This window comes from Rattus norvegicus, chromosome 3, assembly GCF_021556685.1.
Source record: "Rattus norvegicus strain SHRSP/BbbUtx chromosome 3, alternate assembly SHRSP_T2T, whole genome shotgun sequence".
In the NCBI taxonomy this organism is placed as follows: Eukaryota; Metazoa; Chordata; class Mammalia; order Rodentia; family Muridae; genus Rattus; species Rattus norvegicus.
In genome coordinates, this window is record NC_141536.1 from 70165828 (window position 1) to 70186427 (window position 20600).

At 33.9% G+C, this 20600-nt stretch overlaps 3 protein-coding genes and 1 pseudogene across 3 annotated transcripts; 3 read left to right on the forward strand and 1 right to left on the reverse strand.

The window, feature by feature from the left end:
• Positions 1 to 1881: 1881 nt before the first annotated feature.
• Positions 1882 to 2835, forward strand: Or5ap2b (olfactory receptor family 5 subfamily AP member 2B). Its single transcript, NM_001000296.1, is given in 1 exon segment — positions 1882 to 2835. A coding segment is annotated over 1 exon segment (954 nt).
• Positions 2836 to 6178: 3343 nt separating this feature from the next.
• Positions 6179 to 7126, forward strand: Or5m10b (olfactory receptor family 5 subfamily M member 10B). The gene is given in 1 exon segment (NM_001000297.1): positions 6179 to 7126. A coding segment is annotated over 1 exon segment (948 nt).
• An 8082-nt stretch (positions 7127 to 15208) lies between these two features.
• LOC147995556 (U2 spliceosomal RNA) lies at positions 15209 to 15389 on the reverse strand (annotated as a pseudogene).
• Positions 15390 to 16833: 1444 nt separating this feature from the next.
• Or5m10 (olfactory receptor family 5 subfamily M member 10) lies at positions 16834 to 17769 on the forward strand. Its single transcript, NM_001000298.1, is given in 1 exon segment — positions 16834 to 17769. A coding segment is annotated over 1 exon segment (936 nt).
• The last annotated feature ends 2831 nt before the right edge of the window (positions 17770 to 20600 follow it).

Consider the following 20600-nt stretch of genomic DNA (forward strand, 5'->3'; position numbering starts at 1 on the left):
TCCTAGTATTTGTTCCTTTTTGTACGTTTACCACATCTGGGGTATTTTATTAATTCATTTGCTTTTATTATATTTGTACTCTCAGAGGTGGTGTTGGAATGAGAAAACAGAAAGATGCATTCTTTCTTGTTTCTGACATTATTATTGAAGTTCACAGGTGACTATCACTCCAAGAAAGAACCCATCCATCTATATCAGTGATCTATAGGTGTAGTGTAATATGATGTTGAAAAAAGGAAAGTTGTGTTGTACCATGAACGTATGTTATACCTTAGGAGGCAACACTGAAAGTGAATGCCCCATATTTCTTTGACTTTAACACATGAAGATGATAACAAGCATAGGCTTCGTACAACTTCTACTAAATCTTCACCACTGACTTGAATGGAGACTCATGTAGAACTGTAGGCGCAGATGTTATACTCCTCAATGGAAATAAAAAGTTTTATTAGGTCTTAGGATCTTGACATAATAGAAACTAGTTAGAGTAGAGTAGAGTATGTTCTATTCTTTGAATTTTCCATCTCCTGTGAGTGATGGAGAATCAAGTGCTTTGTTTCATATTGTAAAACGTGTTTATACTTACTTTAATACAGGTTGTTAAAATATTAGTAATATACTATTTAGTTATAATTGAAACAATGTACTGGTAGTTATTGCTTTCTAATTTTTAATTTTAATGAAATGAAAGAAATGTTTCATTTAATTTTACTGACTAGAATGATATAGCTGAGCTTTACCTCTACTTTTAGTACTTTATCCTTCTCCATGCTATTTGCATGAGTAGCCTGACTTTTTTCATTTAAATTTCAAATTATTAAGTTGTTATATTAACCCAACGTATTGCTCAAAAAATCATTAAATTATCTCTGGTGTTTTGTGTTTTACTATTCAGTAAATATCATCATCATCAGATTTGTTTTTTACTGAAAATTAAAGTGTAAAATTGTATAGTCTAAGGCACAATGAGTGAGAATTACATACATAATGAGTGAGTATTATACATACATTTTGTATAACATATAAATGGGGTTAAGGTTAATACCTATCTTCTCTTCTCACGGTTTATTCATTAAGCAGAAAACATGCAGCTGTTTCATTTTTCATCATAGAGATATTCAGTACATAATAACGTCCTCAGCTTGACTTATAATAGGGTCTGTTGTAGTTCTGTAATTCTCAATTATAGGCTTCTATATCTTAGAGAATTTTTTCAGTTCTTTTGGATCTAGATTTTATATTAATTTTACAATATGATCATCCAATTAATAAAATTCTAGGTACTAATAGGCTAGGATTGTACAGTTGATAATTCTCTAAATTTAAGATGTTATTGAAAACCTATTGGCTGTATGAGGTTATCTTCATTTTTTTCCTTAGCTTTCTAAAAATTCCCTACTTCACAAATCCAATATTTAATTTAAAGATAATTGCTGCCTTTCTTGCTATTGATTATTTTTTTACAAATATTATTATTTTTCATTCTTCCACTAGGACTGTGAAGGAACATTCTGTGCTTTAAAAAATATGTTAATTTTCTCCAGAAATAAAGGCTTAATTATAATCATAGTAGACATAATACCAAATAATGATATGCTGTAATTAATGCACAAATGATATAAAATGTAGTCGAAGTTAGTGGAAAATAAAGTACTTGTCTCAAGGTACTTAGGATCTGACATACAATATTCAAACAATGTTTTTGACTTAATATCATACACATTAAAATTTCACTGATCTCACTTTTCACTATTTAATATTTATATGTGATATATATGTTACGTTAGTGTATATATATATATATATATATATATATATGTAAGTATGACACAGTCATCTAGCCAAATGGAATGCTGTAACTTCTTTTATTTTGTAGCACAGATGGTCAGAACTGTAAAAGGAATCCAAGATAAAAATGACACAGACGTGACAGAATTTATCCTTCTGGGCCTCTCAGACAATCCAGACCTACAACATTTCCTCTTTATATTGTTTCTGATCATCTACATGGTGACACTGGTGGGTAATTTAGGGATGATGGCCCTGATTAAGATTGACCGCTGTCTGCACACACCTATGTACTTTTTTCTTAGCAGCCTTTCTTTTGTTGATGCCTCTTCCTCATCTACAGTCACCCCTAAAATGCTGCTGAACCTCATGGCTGAAGATAAGGGCATTTCTTTCAATGGATGTGCTACCCAGTTCTTCTTCTTTGGCTCTTTCTTGGGAACTGAATGCTTCCTGTTAGCCATGATGGCCTATGACCGCTATGCGGCCATCTGGAGTCCTCTCCTATACCCAGTTCTCATGTCTGGGAGAATTTGTTTCATGTTGGTGTCTACTTCATTTCTAGCAGGGTTTGGCAATGCAGCCATCCACACAGGAATGACTTTCAGACTGTCCTTTTGTGCCTCTAATAAGATCAATCATTTCTATTGTGACACCCCACCCTTGCTCAAACTCTCTTGCTCTGACATCCATACCAATGGCATTGTGATCATGATTTTTTCCAGTTTTACTGTTCTCATCTGTGTTCTCATTGTTCTCATTTCTTACCTGTGCATCCTCATTGCCATATTGAAAATGTCTTCTGCAGAGGGAAGACACAAAGCCTTCTCCACCTGCTCCTCCCCTCTGATGGCTGTTACTATCTTCTTTGGTTCAATTCTCTTTATGTACTTGCGACCTACTACTAGCTACTCTATGGAGCAAGACAAGGTCGTCTCTGTGTTTTATACAGTAGTGATCCCCATGCTTAATCCTCTCATCTACAGTTTAAAAAATAAAGATGTGAAAGAGGCAGTAAAAAAAATCATACAGAAACACATTCTATAAGGCTATGTTTTCCATCCTTCTGTTATGCACAATGTAATAGACTTTTTAAAAATGCTGATATCTTCAGTTGTTTCAACATGTTCAAGATTATGTATTATCATTAAACATGCTTCTTCATCACCTCCATGTCATAAAGATGCCTATTGAACCCACAAATACATATGTTAGGTAAATGTTGTTCTGTGTTTCAGAGTATGAACTGTCTTTCCAACGCAATTTTTTTTGTATAGTCAATCTCTATGTGGAAAATAGCTGTGTTTTTGAGTTGCACAAATATATAGTATATGAGAAATAAATCATTCCTCCATGATAGGCACATTTGACTAGTTTTCTGGACATTGAGTACCAATATTAATTCTATTTTCTCATATCAATCTAAAGAATAAAATATGTAATACAAACACTTTTACCAGATGTTACTATAGAATGGGAACTGCAGCAATAATGCAGAAATATTTGGTTTTCTTAAATTATTTAAAACATGTTGAAGACAGAATTCAAAGTTTTATCTCTATTCCCTCCAGAATATCAAGAGGTTCTTGTAAAAATTTGTGAAATAATAAGAGTGAATATTATGTTGTTCATTGATGTAGGAGAAGATCAATGTTGGAACAATGTGACAACTAACAGCTGTGTTAATATGCCACACTGAAGTAGATATTGTGAAGATATAGAACTGAGTAACTTCCTCATCAATGCTTCTTTAAAACATATCAACCACCTTAGACCATGAAGAAAAACATTACTATCCTGTATGATCCAAAAAAATACTGTCATATCTCTGAAAATAACTTTAGAGAGAATTGTTGACAATTTACCTTATCAAGGCAAACTTTCATAGTCTTCTAATATCCTTTAATGTCTAATTTTTTCACTTAGCCAAGATTTATTTTTTACTTCAATAAAAAATAAAGATATAATACATACACTTTCAGATCATCATAGACATATTCTTACAGATGTACATGAATTATTCTTGACATATCTGTGTACTTTATTTCTTTACCTTTGGAATAATCCACATCAAAATCACAATTATACATTTTTTCCTATAATTTAAAAATTAACCGGAACTACAGTGTCTTAGTTTTGTGATATTTCTTGTCTTTCACAGAATAAGTAGAGTTGGCTTGAATTATTGCAGGTCTGTGGAATACAGCTTCAGCCACTGTGAAGAAATATAATTTGAAAATGATTAGCATTCTTTTTCTCATCATCATAATACTAAATATTCAAAGGATAATTTAATTTGTTTGACTGAGAGAAAAACTATTTTACATTAAATTTGTAGAGATAGTATTATTTAGAAGAAAACAAAAAAAAATGGAGTTCAATGAATTTCAAGAAATGGGTATCAAGTAAAAGACTGTATTTGTACCCTACTTTTTTTTTCAGTAATGTTTCCTCAAAACTGTCATTTATCTTATCTTACTCCTCAATCTTATGGGATGACTTCTCTTTAGTGAGTACAGAGAAAGCTGAGAGAGTCTAGGTGGAATCTTATACTACTTTACAAAACATCATATGACTATATTTATGTCTTTTGTTATTTAAATTAATAGATTAAAACAACACACAAACACTGAGAGAGAGAGAGAGAGAGAGAGAAAGAGAGAGAGAGAGTTGTTTACATATTACATATGTTAGGGAGAGATTTTGACCTCATGGGTGAATACAACTCCTCACAGCATCAAATTAAAATTATGCCCTTGAGAATCAAAAAATATTTAAATTGATCTTTAATGGTATCTTTAGACACTTAGGGAGTTAATCAAGAAAATATATTATAAATCTTCCTACTTCTTAGGATGTGCAATAGGTCAGCATTTTCAGGTAGGTTGAATTCTGTATTTGATATTTAAAATATATTCATGTGTTTATATATAAATTGTTATTTGTCATTATAGAAAATATAATGTCAATTGGTCTAGATCACTTTATTCATATGTAGATATATCATAAATATTCTAAAGTATCCAATATTATATGTGAACTCTTATGTATCTGCTGTATTTGTATGAGAAGCAAATAAACAAATATATTGAAAGTTAGTATTGAGGCAATTTTATCACAAAAAATCACATATGCATAGAAATCCTAGATGGTAGATTAAACTGACATTGGCACCATATTTAAGATTCTTCCAGAAAGAAATTAACTATGGATAAGTTAGAATATAAGAACATTTTACACACACACACACACACACACACACACACACACACACACACACACACACACACACACAAATTCCACACTCCAGTGATAGGCTTTATTTTAGTCACTTGAATATCTTTTTGACCATTCAATTACTCCCTCTAAGGAAGATTTTCTCTTCCATCTGAAACCTTTCCACCCTTGTTTTTATCATAATTAATTTTCATCTGACAACATATTACATAGCTTTATAGTGTCTATTTTGCTCTGCATCACACACTCTGTACGAAAACATGTTTTGATAATTGGGGTAATCTTATATTGTTGAATACTGGCACAAATGGAATTTTCAGTGAATAGAAGTTAATTATTGATAAACATCTAACATAGAGGGAACAATTCTTTTGTGATTATTGTTTATTGTTGTTACTAGTGGTGGTGGTTTGGACTTTGGAAATGTGATTTTGTTATGTTGGTTAATTATCCCCTGGCTGACCAGAAATTGCTACTCTTCCTTCTACAAGTCCTGAAAATGAAAATGCAAGCAACGGGTACCATGGTTGAGATTATTCCTTGACTTTGAAAGATTAATATAATTTATTAAAAGAAAACTGCAGAACTTCAGAAAGTTTTTGTTCTCTTATTGACAACTGTGAGTCAAAAATACCATGATATATTGGATGGTCATATTTTATTATGGCTTTAAGGGTACAGGATATGGTGGCTTCAAAGACTAAAAACACACACCCCTTCATTTCCCATTTGCTTGGCAGCAATGACTAAGTGACATACATTTAAAATTTTTTTCAATACAGTTCAAATATTAAAATTATGGAAATTCATTTTACATGGATATTACTAAGAAGAATATGTATATGAAAGCATTTGTTTATGATGAATAAACATACATTTGTGATAAAGAAAAAGAAATACAATGAGAATTGGTTGTGTTTGTTGTCTTGTCTGCTTGTGTGATCAAAAAGAATAGGAATGAAAAGAAAAAATGACAGAACACCAAAAAAATGTATGTTGGGCATTCAAGGTAGGCATTTGGAAGTAATCGATGAGGAGGAATTGGGCTTCAGATCAACATATACACATTAAGAAATCAGTAATGAACACACAGTTTAGATGAGAAGGCAATGCTTATATTTCTTGTCACTTTCGACTTGCAAGGCGAAAGAAAATGACATCTTTAAACAATACTGCAGTGATGGACTTCATTCTTGTGGGACTCACAGACAACCCAGTACTGGGGAGGATCCTCTTTGTGGTGTTTCTGGTCATTTACTTTATAACGCTGACAGGAAACCTGTGTATGATTGTGCTGATCAGGACCAATTCCCACCTGCAAACACCCATGTACTTCTTCCTTGGCCACCTCTCCTTTGTAGACATGTGCTACTCTTCCAATGTTACCCCAAACATGCTGCACGGTTTCATCTCAGACCAGAAGACCATCTCCTATGCTGGATGCTTCACACAGTGTCTCCTCTTCATTGCTCTGGTGATCACTGAACTTTATATCCTTGCTTCAATGGCACTGGACCGCTATGTGGCTATTTGCAGCCCTCTGCATTACAGTACCAGGATGTCCAAGAATGTTTGTGTCTCTCTCGTTGCATTTCCTTATGTGTTTGGCTTCCTGAATGGGCTATCTCAGACTCTGCTCACTTTCCACCTGTCTTTCTGTGACTCCCATGTAATCAACCACTTTTACTGTGCAGATCCCCCTCTGATCATGCTAGCTTGTTCTGACACTCATGTCAAAAAGATGGCCATGTTTGTTGTTGCTGGCTTCACTCTCATAAGTTCTCTCTCGATCATTCTTTTCTCCTACCTGTACATTTTTGCAGCCATCTTGAGGATCCGTTCTGCAGAAGGTAGGCAGAAAGCCTTTTCAACATGTGGTTCCCACATGACAACAGTCACCATATTTTATGGAACCCTTTTCTGTATGTATTTAAAGCCTCCATCAGAGAGGTCAGTAGAGGAGTCCAAAGTAATTGCGGTGTTTTACACTTTTTTGAGTCCATTGCTAAACCCTTTGATCTATAGCCTGAGGAATAAGGATGTTATCAATGCTATGAAACAGGTGATCAAGGGAAAGTTCTGTCAGAAAATTATGGTTTAGGAAGATGTTTATGTGTTATTAGCAGACATCTCTGATGACATTGTATCTTTGTAGGAAAATGTTAGTGCTTCAAACTTACGGTTTGTATGACAGCATATATATATATATATATATATATATATATATATATATATATATATATAGTAACTAATTTACTCGTACTCTACAACTTCTAGCTATACTTTTTACTAAAACTATATGTTGAAATTATAAATTTTTCAGATGTCTTTGATACTCTGTATTTACTTTTCAGGATCTCAGATAGAAAGATTGTCCTAATTTACATGAAATATAGTTTCTAATTAAAATGTCTTAATGGAAATAAGCCATACCCTATGAATGATGACATGCTTGAAAATTTAGAATGTTTAAAAAAGAATAAATAATTTTTTAGTTTTTTTTTTAAAATGGTGATTTTTTTTTACTACGAAGAACACTACAAAATGATTGCTTTGATGACTGATTTATCAGTTAAAGGGCATAAAAGCAAAAGAAAAAACATTACTCAAAATATCCTTTAATTCTTAATTTGTATTAAGTTTTGATATTCACACTGTTAATGAATAATGAATTAGTGATTGTGTCTTTATGGCATACAGTCTTTAGCACAGAAATTAATTTACTTGCACAAGGTCCCTCAATCATAAAATAGCACATTTCTTTTCTGTTCTCCTTTTGATACCCTCGGTTTGGTATTTATCAGTTCCCAACAAACCAGAATGGTGGAGGGCATGCTGAGGATGTTGGTCTCATAAGGTAACACCATGTTTCTACTGCTGGGAGTGAAATTTGAAAGATGGTTATAATGGCCATGGTGTTTTTTTATTTTAAAGAAATAACTAGAGTATACTTTTCTGAGGTTTCATGTTATCATGATAAATTTGTACACTATGAATAGAATAATATTTGCTTCACATGTAAATAAAAATTTGGTTATGATAGACTATTTAAACTGCATTTTTTATATAAATACATACTCCATAAAAAAGCTAGGTGGCTAGGATAAATTAAATAAGAAATTTATGAGTCTAAAGTTTAACACTGAGTAAGGTAGGTGATACTTTTTTATTTTAGCTATGAATAAATTCATTTTTGTATATTTTGATAAAGTTTATAAGGCAACATTAAAATCTTATGCTATATATCAACATTCATTTCATGAGTAGGATGTCTATATTTATATGAAACATAATTCATCATTTTTAATTAGTAATTGTCATTTTATCTGTATAAAAACAAAAAAATTAATTTGGAATAACAAATTTAAAATGATGAAAGTCCCAAGGAATCATAATTAATATATACTTTTCACTATATGTTTTTTCCTTTCATACTCATACAAGTCATTTAACTACTACATTCATGTACAAAATATTGTTATAGTTTTATCTCTTTGTATATATCTTCTCTTTTCATTTAGGCTAGACTATTGAATTTAGAATTTGTATATTAAAAATAATTCCTTTTGTTTATTTTGTGCTTATGTGGAGAGTAGAGTATTACATGTATGCCATGGCCAGTAGGCAGAGTTCAAAATACAGTTCATAAAAATTGGTTTCTTCTTTCACCCTTTAGGTCCCCATGATTGAATCCAGAAAATATTTTAACCTTTGAACCTTCTTATTGTTTGAATTTTGAATGATTTTAATTTTTGATTATCACAGGTTGATATATACTATATCTACCTATAAATTATATAGAAGGTTGTCAGAGCTGAGGAAGGTGTAGGGGTATGAAATGGCCATTTTGTATCTCAAAGACTTGTTATCTTGTATTTACAGACTTTCCCAAATGTAGGAGAAATACTGTCTATATATATCAGAATAGTTTACTAAAATATATTATATCAACATTAAACTGTATTATACAAACATTTACAAAGCTAATATTAGTTTTAAATTTTTGTAATTTTTGACTTAACTAAGTATATTAATTGCTTATTGTTAATACAAATAATTTATAAATTGAAATTGATTAATACACAGAAATTATAGATAATAACAATATTGGAAAAAATTGCTATGAATCACTCATAAAACAAGAAAGAAGTGAATCAGACATATATAGAAAGATGACTTCTCTGAAAAAGACAACTTAAGTCAGTCTTAGAAAGAAAGCTATCACAATATCACATTTCTCAAATTCAGAGTCTTGATCTAAACACATACACACAAACACACACACACACATACACACACACACACCCGTTATTATAGTGTATGGGGAATTATTTTGGGGTGGCAGAGAAATAGTAAAGATGAGGAATAGAGATCAGAGAAACAAATAGATGGTAAATATTAAGAGCAGCAATAAACATGATTCAAATTTAATAATAAAATTTACTATTTTTAAATGTTACTTAAAAATTAAGAATAAGCAATTAATTTAATTAAATGAAATTAGTAAAAATCAACTGAATTATGTCTAAAATTATCTAAAATATTGCATTCCCCAATGAAAGTTTTAAATTCAAGCTATTTACTTGTAAGGTTTCAAGTAAAGTTACGAAAAAAAGTATCTGAAATTTGAAATGTACATGTGCGTTAAGAACACAATCACCTTCAACAGCAATAATCTGTTCTGCATATTCATGATTGTGAACCTCTTTCTGTGATGATGCAATGTTCTGAAAAAAATCTCTAAAAGAACAGTATTTTGCCGAGCCTCACAGTCAGTTAATAATATACTTTCAGGTCACTTAAGCTTTAAGACCGCTAGCCTTCTATGTACTTAGCCTGTTCATTTAATTTGCCTTTAAGGGAATAACAAAAACAAACAGACAAACAAACAAAACTCAAAACACAACAACAAATCCATCATGCCCTTGACCAAGAACAGTGCATGTGTCTCATTTGCTGAAAGCAAACATAGAGGGTGACAGCAATCTTCCAAAATCTACCATATAAGTTGAAAGCAACAATTATGAATATGAATCAATATTGAAAAACAATGGTGTTTCTAGTGCAGTTTGTTGTCTGGGTCAGTTGGAGCAGGTGATTTAATCCTTTGAAAATTCCATTTACATTTTCTGTAAAGCATTCCATTCCTTTCCCGTGGGATGATTTCTGTGCTGTTTAGTAAAAGACATGAAACCTGTTGTTAGAAACACAGAAACACACACACACAGGGACAGGTACACAAGTCAGCCACCAGGCAGGAACATATTCAGACTCATACTATAGACAGGAGGGAAGACACAGGGATCAGGAAGTTGTGAACTCAAAGCTGGACTCAGTCTTTGTTAAATTTCACAATAATAACTTACTTTGTATCCTATTAAAATTAATACAAAAGCAACTAATTTTGATGAAACAAAATTAATATAAAAAAGTTCAAGACTTGAGACTGCTATCCTGCTGTATACCTTTTTTAACCTGTCTTTAATAGAATATAAGCTATCATATTTGCCCTGGGTTTCCCTTGCAATCATTTTACATCAGCTTCAATGCATTACTGGAGATGTAGAATTTGTTACTCCTCTCTCTCTCTCTCTCTCTCTCTCTCTCTCTCTCTCTCTCTCTCTCTCTCTCGTGTGTGTGTGTGTGTGTGTGTGTGTGTGTGTGTGTGTGTGGTGTGTGTGTGTGTCTGTCTGTCTGTCTGTTTGTCTATTTGAGGCTATTGGAGGTTTTCCTATATAGGTGTCTATTTTATTAATTGACAGAGTATCTCTTGTTGAATTGCTTTCCAGTTATATTTGCTCAAGGGATCCTTTTTTTAAAACATTATTTTAATTGGATTTTTTAAATTTACATTTCAAATGTTATCTTCCTTTCCTGGTTTCCCTTTCATAATCCCATCCTCTTTCCCCTACCCCTTATTCTGTGAGGATGTTCCCCAACCCATCCAACCAACCCCTTCCCGTGTCCCCACCGTGTCTGCCTTACTTTATACAAATGATAAACGGGTTGAGAAAGAAATTAGGGGAACAACTTCCTTCACAATAGCTACAGATAATATAAAATATCTTGGGGTAACTGAAACCAAACAAGTAAAAGGTCTTTATGATAAAAACTTCAAGTCTCTCAAGAAAGAAATCGAAGAAAATCTCAGAAAATGGAAAGATCTCCCATGCTCATAGATTGGCAGAATTAATATAGTAATCCCATCAAATTCCCAACACAATTCTTCTAAGACATATAAAGATACATTCTCAAATATATCTGGAAAGTTAAAAAGCTCAGAATAGCGAAAACAATTCTTTTTTTTCCCATTTTTCTTTATTAACTTGAGTATTTCTCATTTACATTTCGAATGTTTTTCCCTTTCCCGGTTTCCAGGCCAACATCCCCCTAACCCCTCTCCCTCCCCTTCTATATGGGTGTTTCCCTCCCCATTCTCCCCCCATTACCGCCCTCCCCGCAACAATCACGTTCACTGGGGGTTCAGTCTTAGCAGGACCCAGGGCTTCCCCTTCCACTGGTGCTCTTACTAGGCTATTCATTGCTACCTATGAGGTCAGAGTCCAGGGTCAGTCCATGTAAAGTCTTTGGCTAGTGGCTTAGTCCCTGGAAGCTCTGGTTGGTTGGCATTGTTGTTCATATGGGGTCTTGAGCCCCTTCAAGCTCTTCCAGTCCTTTCTCTGATTCCTTCAACGGGGGTCCCGTTCTCAGTTCAGTGGTTTGCTGCTGGCATTCGCCTCTGTATTTGCTGAATTCTGGCTGTGTCTCTCAGGAGAGATCTACATCCAGTTCCTGTCGGCCTGCACTTCTTTGCTTCATCCATCTTGTCTAATTGGGTGGCTGTATATGTATGGGCCACATGTGGAGCAGGCTCTGAATGGGTGTTCCTTCTGTGTCTGTTTTAATCTTTGCCTCCCTATTCCCTGCCAAGGGTATTCTTGTTCCCCTTTTAAAGAAGGAGTGAAGCATTCATATTTTGATCATCTGTCTTGAGTTTCATGTGTTCTGTGCATCTAGGGTAATTCAAGCATTTGGGATAATAGCCACTTATCAATGAGTGCATACCATGTGTGTTTTTCTGTGATCGGGTTACCTCACTCAGGATGATATTTTCCAGTTCCCTCCACTTGCCTATGAATTTCATAAAGTCCTTGTTTTTGATAGCTGAGTAATAATTCCATTGTGTAGATGTACCACATTTTCTGTATCTATTCCTCTGTTGAAGGGCATCTGGGTTCTTTCCAGCTTCTGGCTATTATAAATAAGGCTGCTATGAACATAGTGGAGCATGTGTCTTTTTTATATGTTAGGGTATCTTTTGGGTATATGCCCAAGAGAGACATAGCTGGGTCTTCAGGTAGTTCAATGTCCAATTGCAAAAACAATTCTTAACAGTAAAAGAATGGCTGGGCGAATTACCATTCTTGACCTCCAGCTCTACTACAGAGTAGTAATAAATACTGCATGAGATTGGTACAGAGACAAGCAGGTTGATCGATGGAATAGAATTGAAGACCAAGAAATAAAAGCACAGTCGTATGCACAATTCATCTTTGACAAAGAAGGCAAACATACAATGGAAAATAGAAAACAGTTTCAATAAATGGTGCTGGTCTAACTGGCTGTGTTTGTGTAGAAAAGTGACTCAATACCTGAGATTTCCCTCTTCCTTCTTTTGTATTCTTTTGGTGATGCTTGTGTTGGTCCTTTCTGTTTGTGTATGTATAGTTTTTACTTCTAGAATTCCCTCAGTTTGTGTTTTCTTTACTACTTCTATTTTTGTTTGTGGGTCTTGAACAATTTTGTTTCCTTCAACTCAAAAACTTTGTTTTCTATTTCCCCTTGGCTTTCTTTTAGGTTTTCATTAATTTTCTCCAATTGAGACCTCCTGAATTTCCATAAGGTATCTATTTGAGTCCTCCTTATGGACCTCAATCTTCCTAAAGTTGGATTTATGGTCTTTTACCTTTGCTTCTGTCATGTTAGACTAGGATAGCTGGGTTCTTGCGATGACATTATGCCTTGGTGGTTGTTTCTTGCACCCTCATGCTGGACTGCAGACATATGTTTTGAGGTATTTAAAGGTAAGGTACCAGATTGTGCAGTTGTCTTTCTTGAATGGTGTTATGTTCATGGGTTTGTTTCCTCACTGGTCTTCTGGTTTGTGTGGGTTGAACTTTTACCTTTATGTGTGGTCTCTCATTGAGTAGTGATTCCTGCCTCTATGGGGGGCTGGGGCACAGAAAGGTGACTCAAAAGAGTTTGTGTAGATTGCTTTTTGTCATTTTGCCTTTCGAATAGGAATAAATTTACATTGTGAGTTTAGGAAGTTAAAAATTTTGTTGTTCATTTGGTGTTTTTCTCTATGGGCGTAGCTAAGCTTTTATTTGAGGTACTGTTATTTCATTGATCTCTTGTGTCTATTATTAAGAAAAATAATAATCTGAATCACTGTTGTAAAATAAGTTATCTAAACTGATTTACTTATTCAGCTGCTTAATCAGTTAAGGAGACTTGTAAGACAACATTGAGAGGAGAGAAACATAGTTGTTCAGAAATCGAAGCTGTGAGTCGGAATTCCTCTGTGATCATATTGTGTGAACTTCTTTGTTGGTATTTTCTTCGTTTGAGATTTTAGATGGAAATTTTATTAGTAATAGTAGCCTCTATTCTCCCCATCTCCAGTAGAGTGTTGGAATCTAAGTGATGGCACTTTTTACTAATTTCATCTTATATTGTAATGGAAGCCAAGAAAGCTTTTCATACTCAGGTTGGAAAAGGATTCACCTGGCAGGTGCTGAGTTATCTAATTTTACAATGAGAAAAACACATATTTTATATAGAAATATAGAAATGATTGCTGATTTCTCATAAAACATTTGTATGGTATAAATTTTGAGGATGTTTCTCTAATAATTGTTGCACTATGTTTTGATACACAGTCTGACTTATGCTCATTGAAAGACACCTGAAATGAAAACATTTAGCTCCTTCTTCACCCACTTAGAAATGTTTTGTTAAATAGTTTTCAAGCCTTCTTATAAATTTTTTTAACTTACTTTATGTAATTGTTATCTGGGAGCTTTCTGCCTCCATTTGGTAAACTAGGCCTAGTCCTGGAAGCTTCTAGCCTCCATTTAATCTAATTTAGGTCTAGAATGCTTTCAGTCTCTGAGATGTACTGCTGAATAAGATCACCATTTCTAGTTCATTCTGAGCTCTAATTGGCTAGTTCAACTCAGCAGTTCTGGCTCAGAATCCCTCTCCAAGATGGTTGATTCAATCTGGTTTCTCTCAGTTTCTTACTGAATTACTTCGCTTGGCTTCAAACTCTTATTTGGCAATATGTTCTATTCTTCTGGTTCCTCATTCTCTGGCTTTTTCTGCATTCACTCATATCTAGGTAGCTTGTTCTATTTCTGTGATCTGTCTCTGTAAAACTCTCCCAATAAAACTCCTTCCTTCCTTTGTTCCTCTCTTCCCTTCTCTCTTAGATACTGTTCCTTTCCTCTCTTCTCATGAGAGTTGGGAACATCCTGTTCTGTCTGAGTTTTCTCTGATTTATCACTTTGTCATTCAATGACACATCACTTTCAAACTTGGTTGCTTTCTTCCAAACAAGTTACCTTCATTGATTAAGATTAAATGTGTATATTAAGGGTACGTCTGTTTTGCAGCCAGAGTGAAATTATGTGCTCAGTGTATGCCACAACACAACTAGAAACATGGTGGGTTTTTTTTTCAATAAATAACACAATCTTGAGGTTCACAGGATTAGCAAATATCCTGAAATACCTTCTTGAATCTATTATTAAATTTCCTTTCAATAACCATACTATAAGTCATTCAGTTTGTGAATTATATTTTTCAGATTTATCTCTGTTTCTTAGTGTCTTGACAACAATAACTCCACAGGTCCAATTAATTCCAGTGTCCTCAACGCCCTGATTTAAAAAGTGTCCCAGATTTGATCAAGTCTTTTACTCCAGTTTTATGGATTTGCAGTATCTTCTCTCAATGTTTTTCTTCAAATCACTCATACAGCCTAACCTCTTCTCCATGATCTTACACTAAGATCATGTTGTTAAGAAACAAAAGTTGTACATGTAGTATACTCAACAAAAATAAATGGGATCCTTATGTTATTTGCCTATAATATCAAAATTATTCACACAAAATTTACTTAATTTTAGTCTTTTTTCAAAATATTTCAGGTTGACATGTGGACTGGATGGTATGATCTCCCTTTTAATATCATAATTCCAAAAATCCATTTAATATATTTTCCCATACTGAGGATATAACAGGTAACCTGACAAAAAGAGATAGTACACTTGTTCTTAGTCAAAAGACTAAAATGATACAAGCCTACTTTGTTAACTATGCTGAGATTTTGTGCACATGATGTCAAGCTCTGTACATAGAAATTAGTTTAAGATTTTGGCCTCAAAGGAAAATCATTTCCTCAAGCCATAGAGTTAAGGTTCTGCCTCTGAGAATATGACTACTTTAATTGGATCTTTATAATTATTGTTGGAAACCTATGGGACTATTTTGAATAATCACATTATAAATATCTTCACTTTGTTTATGTAATATGTAGTGTATACATATCCACAGGTACTTATTTTCTGTGTTTGGTAAGTAAACTTGTAACTTGAATGTTTGTTGTTTTATCACTGTAGAAAATATATTTCCTGAATTTCCCTTGACCATTCTGTTTATATGTTGGTATTTCTGTGTCACCAAAGAATCTGTGTCATATATATATTTTTCAAATATATAGTTGGAGGACAAACACATTACTGTCCAAGTATATAATGTCTAAAGACTAAGCTATGTACTTTTACATATTCACCCCAACTCCGCACACAATGACAAAGAGGACATTGTTCAAATACCTATCCAGACTTCAGCTTATATTTTCATGATGGATTTGGTAAAACAAAATTAAAAGCAAAAATCTACACTTGGTCTAAGATAATTACATTTTTTTACTCATGGTGTAAATGCTATCTTCATAAAACAGGGTTTTCTAAAATCTAAAAATGACTCATTTAATTTGTATAATTTTACCTGTGGCTAATGTCTACAGTATAATATGTGTCCCAGCAATGGGCAGAATTTGTTTACTGTTGTAAACTTCTATAATGGGACAGAACAGAATATCACTTTTATGTGTACATGAATAAGATAGGTTAGTATTTGAATCTGAATCTTTGTTACATAGTAAAAGACATATTTTATAAATTGAGTTCCATTTATAACTCTAAAGTTAAATGAGACATCTATGGTTTGTAGGTAAAAAATATGAATTTAGTATTTATTTTATTTTGTATGTGAAATGAGATATTATCATGCCTAGGGAAATGAAAAACCCAAAATTTATCACTAGTCAGTATTAATGACAGAAATAAGCAGCTGGGTATCTTATTTGTATCTTCTGTTTACTTCTTTTTCTTCAGAAAGCATGGAAAAGATAAAAAAAAGTAGGGCATTTCAAAACAGAGATGTGCATAAAAATATGAGTTGATATCTATATGAAAAGAGGAAAATATGGAGGAAGGGAATCACAACTCTTTCTCTGTATGTGTGTGTGTGCATGCATTCATGTGTGTATAATTCATGCAGAGAGAATGAAAGAGATATATCACAAGACATAGGGAGAAAAATAACCCAGAAAAGGTGAGCTGCACACTGACAGTGTTTTACTTTTATTCAGATGAATAGAATGATGTGAAAAAGTGAGTGGAATTAAGGACAGAGGAGAAGATATTGCTTGCATTCATTATTATTTTCATCTTGAAAATGACTTGCCTAAACCATACTGCAATGATGGACTTCATTCTTGTGGGACTCACAGACAACCCAGTACTGGGGAGGATCCTCTTTGTGGTGTTTCTGGTCATTTACTTTATAACGCTGACAGGAAACCTGTGTATGATTGTGCTGATCAGGACCAATTCCCACCTGCAAACACCCATGTACTTCTTCCTTGGCCACCTCTCCTTTGTAGACATTTGCTACTCTTCCAATGTTACCCCAAACATGCTGCATGGTTTCATCTCAGACCAGAAGACCATCTCCTATGCTGGATGCTTCACACAGTGTCTCCTCTTCATTGCTCTGGTGATCACTGAGTTTTATATCCTTGCTTCAATGGCACTGGACCGCTATGTGGCTATTTGCAGCCCTCTGCATTACAGTACCAGGATGTCCAAGAATGTTTGTGTCTCTCTCGTCGCATTTCCTTATGTGTTTGGCTTCCTGAATGGGCTATCTCAGACTCTGCTCACTTTCCACCTGTCTTTCTGTGGCTCCCATGAAATCAATCACTTTTACTGTGCAGATCCCCCTCTGATCATGCTAGCCTGTTCTGACAGTCATGTCAAAAAGATGGCCATGTTTGTTGTTGCTGGGTTTACTCTCTCAAGTTCCCTTGCTATCATTCTTCTATCTTACCTTTTCATTTTTGTAGCTATAATGAAGATCCGTTCAGCTGATGGAAGGCAAAAGGCCTTTTCTACATGTGGTTCCCACATGACAACAGTCACCATATTTTATGGAACCCTTTTCTGCATGTACTTAAGACCTCCATCACAGAAGTCTGTAGAAGAGTCAAAAGTAATTGCAGTTTTTTACACTTTTTTGAGTCCAATGTTGAACCCCTTGATCTATAGCTTAAGGAACAAAGATGTCATCAATGCCATGAAACAGATCATTAAAGGAAAATTTCTTCAATGAACTTCAGTTTATGCAGGTGTTTAGATGAAATCACTGTGTATTCTTTAACTTAGTCATTTTAAGGGACACATTTGCCTTCGTCATAACATTTTCAAACTGAACTTCTGTTAACTAATTTTCCTCATTTATTCTTGAAATTAAGGGAAATATATGGCAAAATATTTGATGCTGGCATTGAGAAATACCTTCATTAGCAGAAAACTTCAACACAGTCTGCTCTTAGTGTTCAATGTTTCCATACAACGTCTTGCCTCTGTGTAGGTATACATGATCATATATCTATGATCAGTGTAAACTTACAGTTCATTTTCTTTGAATAATGTTGTTAAAAACATATGCCAGAATTATTTTTACAATTTGAAACATTAGATCATTTCTGATACAATGTCTTAGATAAAGAATTTGGTCTGATATCTAAATAATTATTTAAGCATTCACATAAACATAAAAGATATGGATTATCATCCTAAGATTTCTGTTAGTTTTCTCAAACCATAGTATCAAAATCATCGTCAATTTAGTGATACTAGGAATCTTCTCCAAGCTTGGAAATGTTCTACTGAATTACATCTGTTTATGTATTGTTAAGAGTATTCATCAGCTACAGTCAGCCTTATCCTCTTCATATTTTTTTCAGAATAATCACTTACAATTAGAGTTTGATAATTTGGGCCAATATGCTATATTCATTGACTTTTGCATATCCAAGAATGCCTCATTTGGGACATGGAGCAGGAGGAAACATAGTCTCAAAGTGCTTGAGTTTTACAGTCAGTGAAATAGTATTTTTTGTGATAACTTTCATTTTTAATGAAAATATAATTACTTCCTTTCTCCCCTCAAACCCCTTCCATGCCATGCTTTTGACTCACTCTCACATTCATTGCCTCTTTAACTTTGATTATTGTTATTGGCTAAGTTTATAAAAGAGAAGATCCAGAGTCAATGAAATCTGATTTCTAGATAAAATTATAGTACTAAAAACTAAAATCAGTGACAGACTCAATAGCAGAAAATGTAAGGTAGAATGTTATATCCTCCATTTACATTAACTCATTCATTATTAGACAAGTAGATTATTGTTTGGTGAAAAATATAAATTGCCTTTTACTAGGTTTCCTTAACTCTTGGATTCTTTATTGTTTTCTTTTAAAAGTATATACAAAGATATTATAGGAAACTGCTGCAAAAATGAAAAATGTGCTGCAAAAATGCAAAAATGTAAATAAATTATCTATAGATTTTGTAAAGCTGAATCATATTAGAGTCTTGGTTCACTGAATAAGTCTAAAGTTCTGTAAGATTTCTCTTTGAAAAAAATAATATCAGAAAAGTGAGGGAACTTTTGTCACTACAATTTAATATATATTATATATATATATATATATGTGTGTGTTTGTGTGTGTGTGTGTGTGTGTGTGTGTGTGTGTATTTGTCCTGTGTTTTGTCAATAGTATTATAACACAGTGAGAGTTAAGAAAAGGTGGTATGTGCTGTCAGTAGTGGAGGAAAGTGAATGACAAAGAGTCATTTTGTAATGTGATCCCTGGTCCTACTTAATTTTTATGACTTAAGTTATTTACTCAGTTTTTACTTACACCAAACTTTCCAGTGTTGCTTCCATTTCCAGCCATGAAACAGATTCAGTGTCCAGATATGTATATTTTATAATCATTACAAGACATTCATTGTCTCAATTCTATACTTATTCTATAATAATTCTATACTTATTTTAAAATTATTTTTAGTAGGTTTGGCATTATAAGTTCGTCACTTTCCCTACCCATTCCTTTTTACAAAGCCTCCTACAAAACCAGTCCTAGATTATTTTCAAATTCATGTCATTTTCTCTTATTGTTTCTCTCTCTTTCTTTGTCTCTCTCTTTCTCTCTCTGTCTCTCTGTCTCTCTCTCTCAATACATAAATACAATCTGCATACAATCTGCTAAATCTCTATGATTCTTTGTAAGTATTCAGTCTTGAGAATGACAATTTGTTATTGTACAGACATTTTTTTTTGTAATTTGAATATTTTTTTTTATTTTTTATTTTTTTTTATTAACTTGAGTATTTCTTATATACATTTCAAGTGTTATTCCCTTTCCCGGTTTCCGGACAAACATCACCCTCCCCCCTCCCCTTCCTTATGGGTGTTCCCCTCCCAAACCTCCCCCCATTGCCACCCTCCCCGCATAGTCTAGTTCACTGGGGGTTCAGTCTTAGCAGGACCCAGGGCTTCCCCTTCCACTGGTGCTCTTACTAGGATATTCATTGCTACCTATGGGGACAGAGTCCAGAGTCAGTCCATGTATAGTCTTTAGGTAGTGGCTTAGCCCCTGGAAGCTCTGGTTGCTTGACATTGTTGTACTTTTGGGGTCTCGAGCACCTTCAAGCTCTTCCAGTTCTTTCTCTGATTCCTTCAACGGGGGACCTATTCTCAGTTCAGTGGTTTGCTGCTGGCATTCGCCTCTGTATTTGCTGTATTCTGGCTGTGTCTCTCAGGAGCGATCTACATCCGGCTCCTGTCGGTCTGCACTTCTTTGCTTCATCCATCTTGTCTAATTGGGTGGCTGTATATGTATGGGCCAGCTGTGGGGCAGGCTCTGAATGGGTGTTCCTTCAGTCTCTGTTTTAATCTTTGCCTCTCCCTTCCCTGCCAAGGGTATTCTTTTTCCTCATTTAAAGAAGGAGTGAAGCATTCACATTTTGATCATCCGTCTTGAGTTTCGTTTGTTCTAGGGATCTAGGGTAATTCAAGCATTTGGGCTAATAGCCACTTATCAATGAGTGCATACCATGTATGTCTTTCTGTGAGTGGGTTAGTTCACTCA